Source organism: Branchiostoma floridae, chromosome 2 (assembly GCF_000003815.2).
Source record: "Branchiostoma floridae strain S238N-H82 chromosome 2, Bfl_VNyyK, whole genome shotgun sequence".
NCBI classification, from domain to species: domain Eukaryota; kingdom Metazoa; phylum Chordata; class Leptocardii; order Amphioxiformes; family Branchiostomatidae; genus Branchiostoma; species Branchiostoma floridae.
This window is the reverse complement of record NC_049980.1, coordinates 30,367,242-30,383,344: the sequence shown is the minus strand read 5'-3', so window position 1 is coordinate 30,383,344 and position 16,103 is coordinate 30,367,242. Positions and strand designations below refer to the sequence as shown.

Below are 16,103 nucleotides of genomic sequence, written 5' to 3'. Positions count from 1 at the left end.
AACGCACAAGTACATGCATGCAATTTATTATCACAATCAAAATTGTCCGCCTCCCAAAACAGATGTTCTAAAATGTTGGGCTGGGCAAACAGCGGGTCTAATTAATGTGCCAACTGTTACAAATATTTCAAACAGTCCTAAGCAGACATAAATAAAACTACTGGGGGTTCCCCAAACAGCTGTCATAGAAATCACCTCACTATCTGCTTACAGCTAAGCCCATTAACAAACACATAAAGCACGATGCTTGTTCCAATCAAGGAGGTTCAACCTCCTTGTTCCAATATATCTCAAATATAGGGGTGATTTCTGATATTATGACATCAATTATAACGACGGATACGGCTCCCAAAATCTCATCGATTCGAGCTTTCATCACACCCCACCAACACAACAAGTATGAAACCAATCAATCCAGCCGTTCTTGAGTAATCTTGTACACAGACAGAGACACATAACACACCCCACCAACACAACAAGTATGAAACCAATCCACCCAGCCGTTTTTGAGTAATCTTGTACACAGACAGCCAAAACTCGGGATTCCCCAAACAGCTGTCATAGAAATGACCTCACTATCTGCTTGGAGCTAAGCCCACTAACAAACACTTAAAGCACGATGCCTGTTCCAGTATATCACAATTATAGGGGTGATTTCTGATACTTGCATCGTTTCACGACTGTGTACAGGCACACCAAACCATATGCGAATATCGCAAACGGGACATCAACTATAGTTGCGATAATCACAGACAGTAACGACTCATTTTCCAGGACAAGCAATATGTCATACATATTAGGTAAAACCGCAACTGTATGCTTTGTCATAATATCACATACGAGAAAACCAAGGAACCAACGTGCATCGTAGGACGACTGTGAACACCGGGCACACCAAACCATATATCAATATCGCAAACGGGAACAAAATATAGGTGCGAAAACCACAGACAGTAACCACTCATTTTCCAAGACAGGCATTATGTTCTACATACTGGGATAAATCGCAACTGTATGATTTGTCATAATATGACATATGACAAAAACACTACTGCAATACAAGAAATACAATACAGGATACAAACACATCATCAACACAACCAAAAGGACATGAAATATCCGACAACCAATACCTACATGTAGGATATGGGGACAAGTTGGTGCCCGATATATAATAATGCAAGTACTTACCAACACAACATCAGCATAAGCCACACGGACCACAAAATCTAACAGCGCAAACAAAGTATAACACACCAGGTCCCCAAAGGCACAAGTGGCTAAATACAAAGTTATTTATCATATTCAAATTGTCCAGCATCGGGAAACAGTTGCCCAGCATCGGGAAACAGTTGCCCAGCATACTAACGAAACTTCCGGGTTACGCAGCCCAAAACAGATGTTCTAGAATGTTGGGCTGGGCAAACAGGGGCACTAATGTGCCAACTGCTACAAATATTTGAAACGGTCCTAAGCAGACATAAATAAAACTAATGGGGATTCCCCATACAGCTGTCATAGAAATCACCTCACCATCTGCTTGCAGCTAAGCCCATTAACAAACACATAAAGCACGATGCCTGTACCAATATATCTCAAATATAGGGGTGATTTCTGATATTATTACATCGATTATAACGACAGATACGGCTTCCAAAATCTCATCGTTTCAAGCTTTTATCACACCGCACCAACACAACAAGTATGAAACCAATCCATCCAGCCGTTCTTGAGTAAACATCTACACAGAGACACCTAACAGAAAATATAACCTCCATTCCATGACATTTCATGGAGGTAATGATGATTTGTAAAAATCTTACGCATGGCTCAGCATTGCCATATGAAGGGAAAACACAATAGTAGGAGTTGCCAGGTAAGATAGAAGATTTATCAGAGTTTAAATCTCTGATATTAAAAGTCTTATATCATATATGTTCTAAGAACTCTGCATGTGTTAAAAAAAAGAAAAGCCTAACAACATTGTATGCGATATGGGTTAAAAGATTGATAGTTATAACTATAATAGATAATTGAATGAGCATTTTGTTCTGTCTTACATAAAAGATGCACAAAGGGTTATTTTGTCACATTGTATGCAAAAATTAGGACAAAAGATTCATTAACCAGGTAAATTGTCCTTCATGAAGGCAATGGTAGATGCGAGCTCTGCAGGTAAGACTATGGAAGCATCCACTCTATCATTGGGGATGGAAGAGGACTCAGAGTAGGACCGAACCGATCCGTCCTCAAGGTCTCCACTGTCATCAAGGGATGCAAATCCAACACTGTAAAATAAGAATATTAAGCTTTAAGCTTTTGGCATACAGAAGGTGACTCTTAGCTACCCATGTGTTCCAATTGTTCATTCGTATTGTCAACAGTACAATGCAACTATGTATCCAGCACATTAAACGTATGAAGTGAATGACTGAATGAACACCAAATCATCATCACTTTTTCTTCGTTTGACTGTGGCGTCAAGACGATGGATCCAGACACAAAAATACAGGGAAAAACTTCACAAAGATCTGTTTGCTTCTTTTCAGAGTTGTATAATTACCTGTTAACCAGGTCCGTTGCACCAATCTTGTAGGTTTCCACGCCAATGTTTTGCTCAATGCGTCGAAAAGGTTTTGTCGTCAGATTAACACGATCATTGAACTGCTCAATGGCACGCACAATTCTGCAAACACAAATATATGATATTGGCGTACAAAATGAAGCGTTCGTTACTATTTAATAGACCATCCATTTTTTTACGTTGTAGTTATATTAATCATCTTCAATTATCTAAATATCTATTAGCTGTCACAAAACTCAAACCATGAAAAATAAGTTGCAACAACATCTGATTCACTTCACCGCACATATTCCCTTATCACTTTTAGAATGCAAATTATTTCAAAACAATGACTTTACAATTACAACGCATCTTCTTTTATGAGTTTATGAATGACGTTAAGCATGTCGTGTACCTAGAGAGAGACTGGTCCTTGACTTGACTCTGATAAAGAACCTCATCATCAGAGTTCATTATCTGGTCAACAGACACCACCACGGAGTAGCCAACCTGGAAGTTCAAGCAGATGATGAGATGGGGATTTAATGAAAACAAATTGGCAGAATTATCGCTCTTAGAAACGTCCCATCCTATGTTCTTGGAAATGTAACCTTTGATCTGTAAAAGATGTGTTTTGTCAAATGTAGAGTTACATGGCGTCCGGAAGAATATACTTTTCAGCAGGACAGGAAACCATTGTTTGTACGTATATGGATCTATCGAATTTGAATTGATTTAATTAACAAACATAAAACATGAGAATCAAAACAATGTTGGCCTCGCCCCTAAGGCGTTACCAAAAGGGTGAGACTCACATTTTGGTCTCCAGTCGTGTTCGCCAGATTGTCCAGTACAGTGGAGGCATCTGCGATGTTTTCGGCCATGAGCGAACTCCCGTTAGAAGTAAGAATCTGCAAGACTGCAGCGACTTCCTCTGCGTTATCTGGAGTTATAGGCATCTGGGAAGGGCAATGATAGAGTTAAAGTGTAGAGAAAAATGATTCCATTTCCACTTATTTTTCACAAGAGTAGTTTTGAGTCTGTCTGTCTGAATAAATTTTAATTAAGTAGTATACATTTTCAAGTATAAACAACCCCAACCAACTATATACAATATAGCTTGATAAACTGTAGTTCGCTGATTAGTGTCAGATTAAGCATCAATAACATTTACCATCCATTGTAAGACTTCATTTACACTTATAATGCTGCTAATTGCACAATACTCACTAGGTACATGTACATGTCCAACAATTTGGCAGTTCTAATAGACGCCAGTGTAGACATACCCAGGCTAACATCCAAGTAACATGCCGAGGAATTCTTTGAAACCTGATCTAACGACCATCATTATAAAACAAAATTACGTTACCTGTGCTAGTCTGGACAGGTCAAAGCCACAATCCAACAGCTCTGGGCTGCCCCAGCTGACACCTGTCTCAAAACTTCCGGTGCATCTGCGGACTGCTAGTGGAACACCAGCTGAGGATATAAACGTAAAAATGAATCACACAAGGTACATTACAGATCGTTTTAGGATGGATATGGAACTTTGCATAGCTTGTAATGAACACTGTTTAGAATTAATTTAGTAGTATTAAACCAGCCAGTTACTGATTTATGACATTTTTCTCATATGACATTCGTTTACTGCATTTAAGACGACCCATCATATACGGAATAAAAACAGTTACATACATGAAAGATACAATCAATAGCAAAACCTGGTTTTCATTCCGAATCCTTTGATCGAAAAATAAATTCTGTAGTTTAGAAAGATTTCACTGAATCTGATGCTTTGTTTTCGAGTATTGATATGAATTAAAATCAAGACTACTGGCATTGTAAACTAAGTATAAAAAAGAATAGTTTTTTTTTTAAATTTGTCAATGAAACTTTGCCGCCAAAAGCTTAAAGCTTTGAATCTCCTTACCACTTTCCGTGTTGTTAGCACACTTTTCCATCGAGTAGACATGTGTGTCTCCTGCAATGCTTGGAAAGGTGAGGTTTACCCAGTTGGAGTATTGGTCTGTCACAGATACCGTTTCGCCGTAACACGTAGCTGTGGGACCAACGATAGGTGTCATAGATGTGGACATTTGTTTGATTGTTATTGCTCGGTGTGGTCAACCGCGTGCTAGGTGACGTAACATTAACAAAACTGATGATTGTCAAGTCGTCGCGAAGAAAATGACATGATAGAGGTGACAGGATTCATCTTTAAATATTTGTGCCAAAAAATTATTTTCATATGTGATCTTTAATCTATGTATGATTAATCTATAAGCTTTTTAATCACGTTTAGGACCGCATTTTCACACTTAAGCAGCGACACCTAGCTGCAGTGAGCAGTAGAACCAGTCAGTATTGCCCTGAGGAAGGTGACAGAAGTTCACCAAGGCTACGTTTTGACTCTTTGGTTGCGTACCAAATATACATTTATTAATTGCATTATATTGAATCCAGATACATTTGTTGCATCATATTAAATCATATTCTATTGGGATCTCTATTAATATTGAAAAACCCAAATGTACTACACACTCGCACTCAAAAGTGTAAGACTGGTTGGATCCATCCCGAGAGAGCCTGGAATCTGTACAGCTGTTCTCAGGGCCCTGTAGATGTCGTCATACAGGTCCTTGTCTTGAAGCTCCGGATTAAGCACATTGATGTTCTGACTTGTAATGACGCTTCCTGGCCTGTAGAAAATATCATAGTTGATAACTTTACTTCTGAATCAATATGCGTATAGTAATAACAAGTATAACATATATACAAAAGTGTTCAGCAATTGCAAATTTGCAAAATGTAAAACTTACTTTGCGTCTTTCACTCTGATAAACATGCTGCCTTGGACACTTGTCATGGCCTGGCGGTACTGTAAAGAGCGAAATAAAGTCATCATATACAGTACCAGTATGCTGAGTACTGTGTTGATTACATACATCTGGATAATTCATTCTAGACCTCGCTAAAATGGTTAACAAATTGACTCCTGGATTCTAAACTTGGATTGGCACCTTATATCATACAATACTAATGATTATACCATCGACACATGGAGGGTCGGAGTCAAATTTCGAAACTTTTTTTCCTTTACAATTTTCAAATCTCGCCGCGCATGTATATATCCTAATTTTGCATGCAACTTATTTGTTAGCATCTAATGTACCTAAACCCAATGGTAATACTACATCTTTGTTCATACCCAGTCCTTGATCTCCGTGCTGATGGTCTTGAAATCATCCGAATTAGGATTTTCCATCTCAGGGGTGAAGTTTCTACCAGTTATCCTTATGCTGGACGTAAATGTTATGGCTCCTGAAAAAAATTCAAAGGAATACATCAACAAATAATTAAGGGTTAATGACCCGCCCCGAGGTGTATATGGTGTCATAACGCCTGGTCCTTTGCTATAACCACCGAATGAAACCACCGAGTGAGCGAAGCGAATATGGCTATATGATAACGTTATTATCATATAGCCTACCCAAACTTGCAAACTCCTGTATGACACATAGATCCCTTGGCACTATACGTGTGAATTCCGTTGTCGAATTTCTGAAAATTCACATTTGTTCTTTTGTACATACATTTGTAAGGAGATTACAGATTGCATTTTGGAAACAAAATTTCCACAGAAAATATTCGAAACACTGCAGTCTTTGGCTGTTTAGAACAACAAAACTCATTACCAAATGAATGTTAACAGAAGGAGCCATCCCCCTCTTGCAGTTTGTACTTATTCCCTCTGCTCTGGCATATGTGTCGCTCCTTTTGATTGGCCAATGCCTGCATATACCTTACTTTCATGTGTGTATTGCTCATTCTGACCAATCAGAAGGAACGAACACACCGGCCTGGCCGGAATCTAAATGTTACTGCGTCATAACCAACGTGGAACAGGGCCTTCTGATTGGTCCGCGACGCCTGGCTATATGATAATAAAGGGTTAATGCCCCGCCCCGAGGTGTATATGGTTTATTCGGTGGTTATCGCACCTGACCAGGGATTATCTCACCATATACACCGAGGAAAAGGCGGGGCATTAACGTTATTATCATATAGCCTATTCAACTGACACATATAGCCTATCCAACTGACACAGGGCGTTTTCTGCGTGCACGTGTTTACTGTAGCAACCTGCGGATGACCGCGGGTGACCCCCGGTAGAACGCCCGTTCTGTTCGATCACGTCAGATCGGACAAGATTCGTGTTCTTATACCCCGGATAGAAGTCAAATTTGACCATCGGGTTTGTTTAATGGGGGTGTTGAAAATCAAGTTCAATCTTTTTCCATTTTAAAATCATTGTGTCCTCCCTGTCATGTGCTTGTAGTTTAACATAAATTGTTCGAAATAAAGTACAGTACGCTGTTTAATAGATATAATCGATAAATACTTAAGACTAGTATTAGCGTCCTGTCCCCTCTATAATGGTGCGGTCCAAAAAGTGGTCGGTTATTAGAATAACCGACCACTTTTCAGGTTACTGCCTGATAACCCATAGGAAATGGGGGCCTCTGATTGGTCAACTCCATCTGGCTATATGATAATACTGATTAACATGCGACAACATAACTTTAACAGCATGGGTTCTCTGACCTGGTCTGGAACAAGCTGGACCATGTTGAAATTTACCTTGTACTACATAATAATGATTATGATGGCATATTCAGGTTCAAATATGGTGACTATGGCATCCTGACCTTCTTCAGACCATGGTTGGGGTTAGTCGTAGGTAAGGTCATCTGTGGTTGGAAGTTGGTCGGCTAGGAAAGTTTAAGAAAGTCAGAAAAAAATCAGTTAAGTCGGTAAGGTCATATTCTGCTTGGATGCGATCAGAGGAGCGAACTTTAGCTAGAAAAGGGTGGATTCCAGGTTGCTCTCAACCCGCGCGAACCTTGATTGGGAGTGGTTGGGGGTCACATTGCTATACTGTTGCTGTTACTAATTGCCGGTTTCCAAGTCCTTCTACAACAACAGTTTCTTTCCAATGGCAGAAACATTATGGAACTCTCTCGACGACAACTGTTTCCCTCCTGTCTACAACTTATTGGCCTTCAAAAAAATGTTTACCGCTAACGTTATCTCCGTCCACAGTTATTTCCAACTTCTTAGTTCATTGCCTTGAAGTAGTCTAATGACCTTGCTTTGAGCAATCTCGTTAAAAAAAGGCGCGAAGTAGGTTCTGAGTGTGTAACAGGGGCATATTACAAACCTTCTGGCAGCACAGTCACGGTACTGTCTTCAGACTCCGTCTCACCGCCTGAACTTGTCACCTTGCACTTGACTTTGTGAACACCACTGGCAGCTTCATACCTGCAACAGACATGTAGGCATCAGAATTACTATACTAATGCTGGCAGCCAACTTGTACCCGATTATTGGTCTTTAATTGCCGACAACGACAAACAAGACAGATGAATAACAGGCAACATCATGAATTACATTTAAAGAACATTATCATATAGCCAGGTGCCGCAGACCAATCAGAAGGCCCCGTTCCACGTTGGTTATGACGCCGTAACACAAAGATTCAGGCCAGGCAGGTGGCTATCGCTCCTCTGATTGGTCAGAATGAATTGACACCGGCACCGGTGTCGATTTGCATCGACTCCGGCCCCGTTGTCGATGCAAATCGACACCGGTGCCGGTGTCGATTCATTCTGACCTATCAGAATGAGCAATACACACATGAAAGTAAGGTATATGCAGGCATTGGCCAATCAAAAGGAGCGACACATATGCCAGAGCAGAGGGAATAAGTACAAACTGCAAGAGGGGGATGGCTCCTTCTGTTAACATTCATTTGGTAATGAGTTTTGTTGTTCTAAACAGCCAAAGACTGCAGTGTTTCGAATATTTTCTGTGGAAATTTTGTTTCCAAAATGCAATCTGTAATCTCCTTACAAATGTAGGTACAAAAGAACAAATGTGAATTTTCAGAAATTCGACAACGGAATTCACACGTATAGTGCCAAGGGATCTATGTGTCATACAGGAGTTTGCAAGTTTGGGTAGGCTATATGATAATAACGTTATCATATAGCCATATTCGCTTCGCTCACTCGGTGGTTTCATTCGGTGGTTATAGCAAAGGACCAGGCGTTATGACACCATATACACCTCGGGGCGGGTCATTAACCCTTAATTTGAATTTGAATCATTTTATTTTGATGTAAGGTATGTTATCTATCAATTGGTAAACATTGGCACTTCATCAAAATGAACTGTAGTGGGATATAAATAAACTTAGTCACGTTTGGATAAACTTTCATCTTACATTGCAGCAGCTGCAGTGAGACGTAGAACCTGTCAGTATTGCCCCGAAGTGGGGTATGTATAAAAACTTGGGTATGTACAAAAGGCTTTGCTATCCAGTGGTTTCCCAACCTAATGATGCTATTCACAAATGGAGCTCTTTAGTACTAACCTGAACACTGGGCCTCTCTGGCTGGGTATAAGTGTTCCATCTACTTTCCACTCGTAGATATAATCATCCGAACGTCTTGTTGTATGGCACGTGATGGTGATGATCTCTCCTACGGCCACATCCTGTACCTCTGAGGGACGGATGCTGACCTCAGGACGCACTTCGTAATGTGTACTTACTACGAGGCCGAAGAAGCAGATTATTTCAAACAGTCCTAAAATTGCATACTAGTGAGTAAATTTCAATAAAAATGCGTGTAAAAATTGCTAAGATTTAGCATTTATTGCAAAACATTGCAAAAGCGTTGACTTACATGGATGGTCCTCTGTTGCCAGGTGCCTTTCTTTCGTGGTTTTGCTTACTGCTGTCGGAGTGGTAATCATCGGTGAAGTGTAGTGTAGTGTAGTGTCACTGAGTGTCGTCGGAATGGTGGTCATCATTGTGGTTGCGGAATTTGTCGTCCCGAGAGTGGTTTTACTTGCTGCAGTGGTGTGTGCACCTGAAATGAGAACAGTGGACTACTCGCGTGGCACAAAATGCTCAACGACTTGCACTGTCCCGGGCCCTAACTGTACACATACGAGGGGCGTGCAATTAGTAATGGTCCTGACCCATTTCCCATAGCAGGAGATTAATGAAACTTGGCACAGTTATTAATCTTTCTCTTCATAGGAATCACCCAGAGTTATGCATTTCTCCCATCGTTTGATGCAGCTCTGGACACCGATTTTGTAGGACACCCCAGGTTGGTCCTCCAACTGATGCCTCATCAATGGCACAAGAGGGACGACCAGGTCTGGGAGCTGTTTCCACAGACTTCCAGCCACGTTTGAATTTAGGATGCCAGCGTTTTACAAGGTCATATGATGGGGCATCATCACCATAAGTTTCATTTATTTTCATCAAACGTCTTCTTTGGTGTGCGTCCTTTCAAATACAAAAACCGGATCACTGCGCGACACTCAACTGGTTCCATTTCACACCTGGTCCATTTCGCACCTGACTAAGTTCAAACACCAGTAAATCAGAAACCACAATTAGTTCAGAGCTGTCTTTTGCAACATAACCCATAGAGATATGAATTATTACACATACAAAATTTCATTTAGATCAGACAACTGGAAGTGGGTCAGGACCATTACTTATTGCACGCCCCTCGTAGAAACTACCTCCGCGAAACGTATCATCAGAATGATACGTCAATAGATAAAGAGACTCTTTTCACACAGCCACGGCTTTATTCACAACCAACGTTTCGGTGTACGTCTGACACCTTCTTTGGAGCAATTCTGACTGGTTCAAATTGTACTGCAGAACAGGTGTCAGGCAATGCACAACTGACACCTGTGCTATAGTATAATGTGAACCAGTCAGAAGTGTGCTAAAAAAAGGTGTCAGACGGTCATCGAAACGTCGGTGTGAATCAAACAATGGTTGTGTGAAAACAGTCTATTCATAGAACTTACCTGCTTCGCTACGCTCACTAGGTGGTTTATTCGGTGGTTATCGCACATGACCAGGGATTATCTTACCATATACACATCGGGGCGGGACATTAACCCTTTATTGTATTCTTCATATCATGTAAGAATGATCATGTGATAAACGCAATATGTGTATATATCTCCATGTGTTTTAAAAAGAGAAAAAAACATTGCATGCGATTATCATATAGCCAGGGCAGATATCCTCAAAGGGAGCTGGAAAAGTTTAAATGAAAATCATTCAATTCATGAGGTGATTATATGACATACTAGAAAAGCTGGTATTTGCTTATAAGCAAACAGCAATTTTCACTCCACCCTCCTCCTTAATATGTTGTTGGATTGTTCCAAAATTGAATGTGAAATATAAAATCATCCCATGCAAGAATGGATACTTCATGATGTGCAGGCAAGGTATTGACCCAAAACTACGGTACGGTACTTAAGTTATTATTATCTGTCAATTACACCATTTACGGGAGTCTGACCTGTTATCTGGTAGACCTCATTGGCCCAAGGCCCCCCTTCGCCGTCCGCTGCACAGGCTGTAGAGGGTCCGTACTTCTTGTAGGTGTTGTGGGCATCAGCAGATCCGAAACACTGGCCGCCATCTTGTACAGCAAACACGCGAAATCCGCGATCAAAGGCGACCCGGTAACACTTTTCTGTGGAGTTTTGACGGGCCGGGTAATTGTTATCTAGGCGTGGATCCTCGAGTATCGGAATGGCGCGGTCAGCAGTGTCATTCCAGCAACCCAGGCTGACGTACAGGTCAGTACTCTCGCTTCCTGGGCAAACAGGTGGAAAGTATAAGTCTGTATCTGTATCTAATAGTACATAGCCGAAATAACCGCCGTTCGTTCCTAAAATTTACCCTTCAAGTTTGGTATCAATGTAAAGGTGTGGAACTGGACTGTCCGACTGTGGACAAAACTGATTGTGTCCCGGCCAACTGGAGAAAAGATAATCACAAATACAGAGACCGAAAATTGCTTTTTTTTGAGGGGCCACAACGTTGGCTGATCTTTTGCAATGCAATAAATATCCACTTGGCTGTGCTGAGCAAATCATAGATACGAAAAAGTATAAACATTATGTATATCTAAGGTGTCTTTGTTGCAAAATAAGCTGTTGTTTACACCCATGCAGCGGGGTCAGCCCGTGACCCGGCGTAAGCCGTATTTCAGAGAATAACGCGTTCTAGGGTGACCTGCGGTTCGACTGATTAGGTGGTTGGGCCACTATCTTATGTGGTTCAAAGGTCATTCAGATGACTTAAAAGTGTGTGTCATATCGATATATACCAAGACTGTAATATTTCGGTTGTATGAACACCATGGAGGAGGAAAATCCTCGCAACGGACGCAGTGCAAAGAAGCTCAAGGAATGGGGGAGACTCCGGACTTTCCTCGGGGGTAGTTCTCGTCTCGCAGGCCGCCGGCCGCACAGGCACAAGGGCGAGGGCTTCACCATGGTCGACCTGGAGGGGAACCCTTTGCCAGTCTCCGACATAGACGCAGTAGAAAACGAACAAGACGCAGATCCCAACGTTTCGGGAAAGAATGACCAGCTTTTTAAAGTAGGTTGATTTTATTTCATTTAGTAATAATAATTGATAATCTTATTATTACAATTTACACATTCATACCCGGAGACTAATACACTGCGGACAAAATGTGACCGAATGAGTGAAAAGGAAAACTAAGCTAAAACAGTAAAATAGTCTGAGCTATATGTAATAAGAACTAAGCACAAACGTGCTTTAATCAATTAAGATTGCAAACGATACGATGTACGTGGGGCACAGGCAGTTATTGCTGGTGTTGTGACGCACACATAGGCACATATACCTAACATATACACCCAATATTAAAAACGAGGCTAATACAAAAATTAAACACAGTCTAACATGTCATAATGTACAATCTATACAGGGTTGTACATATGATTACATGTGACGTCAAACATGTCTTCCTACAAATGTCTAAGTTGAGATAATTTACTGCAAGTAAACCTGTTTAAATTGTTTCTGTACTTTCACTGTAGGTTAAACGTGCTTGAAGTAGTTTGGCAACACTGAGATTTTGGAATAGCTACGCAGTGAGTGTTGATTTCACAGCGGCGGTGGAGCTGCATAACGTGCTGGTAGCTCTGTAAACAGTCAGCGTGTTTAGGTAGCAGCTTATCTCTTATCATGCATGGGACAAAGGACTTAGTAAATAAATTGGCCATGCTGGGGACAGGTCGACGTCGTGTTATGATATGTCGTGTGGGTCAAAATATTTGCCAAAGAGTTATTTGCCAAGTTATTGGTTCAATCCCACAAAGGCCACGATGTTGTGCCCCTGGGAAAGGTGACTTTACAAGGGTTTCTTCTCCTTTCTCAGGTGAAAATGAGTCCACGGTTTTGGTTAGTTACGTCCCTCGTTATTGACGTCACATGGATGTCCCATTATTGAGAACAAGCACACACCCGAGTACGTTGAAGAAACGATCACACTTGTTGAAAAGAGAAACGGTTCTTCCCGGTGTGAGGTGCTTTGAGCCCTCAGCCTATTAAATAGAACGTATGTTGGCCCACTTCATACATTTGAGTAATAAATGACAAATTTATATTCCTTATAAATTTAAACAGACTTTTACTTGTAAAACCTATCTGTTCCTACATTTTCAGTATCACATGCACAATCAAGAAGGTTTTATCAGGAGGCATCTTGATAAAACCCCATTGTCACAATGAAGCGAGAAGAAGTCGAACTCACTTAGTATAATATGATTCTTGTGTTGGTTGACATTGTAAATATTTCATGCATCTGTCAACTATCATTCTGTTGAGACCTGTACTTGGTATATAAATTTATATGTAAAATAGAGGTATTTATTCATCCATCCATTAAACGAGTTAAACACACTTTCGAACTGGAAGAGGTCGCTGTCTTATCCTACTCTATTTTTCTGAAAAATAAATTTACCAGTCTAACTTGAACATTAATTTCAGAATCGCAAGGCCATGTGCCAAAATCTATTGTATTAGTATCGATCTCACAATTAATTGAATTGGGAAAATGTGTTTTTGATTGGTGATTTCTCCAAGCAGACGTGGGGTGCGGCTAATCATATATGATAGCCACAGGCGTAAATAGCTTTCAGTTGAATGACGTGTGCTAACAGCTACAGATTGTTAATTGAATGATTACACGTTGTAAAACAACAAAGAACCCATCAAAGCCCGTTGGAGCCAGGGCATGTAAACACCGGTCTTTTGTTTCTGTCATGTTGACAAATCCTGCTGAACAACTGGTTTGATCACTTTTGGGACAGCTATTTCAGGAGAATAGTTCTTCCACCAAAACGAGTACAATGTCCTAGATGTGCTAAATGTGCTTTAGTTGAGAGGTAGGGGAGTGGAATATTTAATCAAGAACGCATTAAACACATCCGCACGTCGTATATTTGCACTATTGTGATAAGGGTAGGGTAAGGCGAGGGATAGGCAACAAATTTGAAACTTTCACTCAATGATGGAGGGGCCGTATTGTGGCCCCAAAATGCGCTTTAAACTAAGGGCAGAACCCGACATACGTGCAAATACGTTCTGTCTACGTGCCAAAACGTGGGCAATCTTTTGGGATCCGTAAGTGGTAAGTACCGCCTCCGTACGAACTCGTAGGGTATCCGACGGATTTTGGAGCACGCAGACACGACGTAGAACTTTACGTGCAGGTAAAACTTGTGTGCCCTCGGGCTGCGGATTCGCCCCCCGTACGTGCAAGTAAGAGCAACGCGCCTGCCCTGTACAGCCTAAACGTTTTCATAAATACGTGGCGGTCGTGGCCTCCCCAAAATACGTAAGGACAAATTGCACGTACGGTGGGTTGTGCCCTTAGCTTTTGACTCGCCAGCTCTTTCATGCGGTGTTTACAGATCCGGCTGTGAGTCTGCCACCTGTTAGTATTTGCGCGACTACTTGCAAATGGAAGCGTGTTTGACTGGCAAACATTGGATTGTTTCATCCTTTGTAGTTTGCAATATCGTACATTTCCTACAAAGAGGTGTATGTTGAAATTGGAACATTGGACATGTCTTGATTGAACATAAAAGGAACACGTGAACGAGGTCGTTCACGCACACAAACGCCCATACGCGTACACGTACACACACACACACACACACACACACACACACACACACACACACACACACACACACACACACACACACACACACACACACACACACACACACATACAAGCACACACACGCACAGAGAGGAAGAGAGAGACTCTCGCACGGAGATACAAGCGTGACCATGAACACACACATTTTTAAATGCATACAAAGACTACTTACATACAAATACAAACTCAGCCTACACACTGTGACACACCTACACGCACACTGACAACTTACGCTTAAGTTATCACGTGGAGGTTATATTTTCACTGGCGTTTGTGTGTGTGTCTGTGTGTTTGTGTGTTTGTGTGTGTGTGTGTGTGTGTGTGTGTGTGTGTGTGTGTGTGTGTGTGTGTGTGTGTGTGTGTGTGTCAACATGTCAACAAGATAACTCAAGAATGGCTAGATGTATTGGTTTCATACTTGGTGTGTTGGTGACTAACACTGAAAAGGATTAGATTTTGAGCCCCTGGCGACTTCCATCGGTACTGCAGCTGAACTTCCGGTTCTTGCGTTTTGAACAGGCTATGGTCACGATTTTGGGGTGTTAGAAAACTATTGTTTTATGCAAATTGATACTTAGAAGACAAACAATCGGTCTAGTTAATTTAGATATGTTTCTCTCTGCACCTCGATTAATCCTTTCTGATCATGAGACTGTACAGACTCTCGATACTAAAAAGATGCCATAAAACGTAAATCTCAGTGACACACGAAATACGATAACAAAAAGGAGGTAATTAACCGCAAATAATTCACCACGGGGTGACGTGAGGTCATGGCATTGTTTAATAAGACGCCTCGTGATTTAGCAAAATTTGGACGGGAAATTATACAATTACCGTGCCATTCTGTTTGCGTAGTGCTGATTGAAAGGACTTGGGTAAGGGTAATCATCTCGTCCATTCAATTTGTTAGGAAACATGGACAGAATGTTTTGTTCCAACAGTGAGTCGACAAACACCATTTACGGCATGTTGACTCAGGCTTGCTGTGCATCAGCTATTATAATTGTGTAATTGCTCAGAAAGGGTGCGGACCTGACTATGATATATATATAGGTATAGATATATGGGTGTGTGTGTGTGTGTGTGTGTGTGTGTGTGTGTGTGTGTGTGTGTGTGTGTGTGTGTGTGTGTGTGTGTGTGTGTGTGTGTGTGTGTGTCAGGGATCGAGGTTACAATCTGACACTGACAGTGAACCACTGATTTGCCGGTAGAAATCGCCATCGTAGTCATGTCCAGTGCAATCGAAGATTTAGTAACTCTACTGGTATATACTACTGGATTGTGTGACTTTAAGATACGTGCAGCCAAAACATTTCCGCTTTAATTCAGGTAATTTTTTAGCAATGGATTGACTTGAAACGAAGGATTTATAAGTGGGAGATTTCCCTAACACATTCCTTGCATAGCCTTCCGAGTTTGTAACCTACCTGAGACAC

General features: G+C 41.2%; 2 protein-coding genes across 2 annotated transcripts in view; one reads left to right on the top strand and one right to left on the bottom strand.

Moving 5' to 3' along the window:
• LOC118409729 (3-oxoacyl-[acyl-carrier-protein] reductase FabG-like) overlaps positions 1-16,103 on the top strand; it is an 876,245-nt gene that overhangs the window by 123,758 nt on the left and 736,384 nt on the right. The window lies entirely within an intron of this gene.
• LOC118409146 lies at positions 1,910-11,824 on the bottom strand. The gene is made up of 14 exons (XM_035810015.1): positions 11,791-11,824; positions 10,975-11,274; positions 9,316-9,501; positions 9,003-9,180; positions 7,788-7,888; positions 5,775-5,887; positions 5,386-5,444; positions 5,108-5,265; positions 4,497-4,625; positions 3,936-4,045; positions 3,379-3,522; positions 2,979-3,073; positions 2,564-2,686; positions 1,910-2,288 (listed from the first exon to the last, which is right to left on the bottom strand). Exons 1-14 carry the CDS (start codon positions 11,822-11,824, stop codon positions 2,123-2,125), a joined length of 1,896 nt encoding a protein of 631 aa, XP_035665908.1. The 3' UTR covers positions 1,910-2,122.

Excerpts from the sequence above, each read along its gene's own strand:
- LOC118409146 (XM_035810015.1), bottom strand. The coding sequence starts at position 11,824 with ATGGTGTTCATACAACCGAAATATTACAGTCTTG. Across the intron at positions 11,275-11,790 it reads ACCGAAATATTACAGTCTTG|GAAGCGAGAGTACTGACCTG; the intron begins GTATATATCGAT and ends CTGTTTGCCCAG. Across the intron at positions 2,687-2,978 it reads AAGGACCAGTCTCTCTCTAG|AATTGTGCGTGCCATTGAGC; the intron begins GTACACGACATG and ends TTGTGTTTGCAG.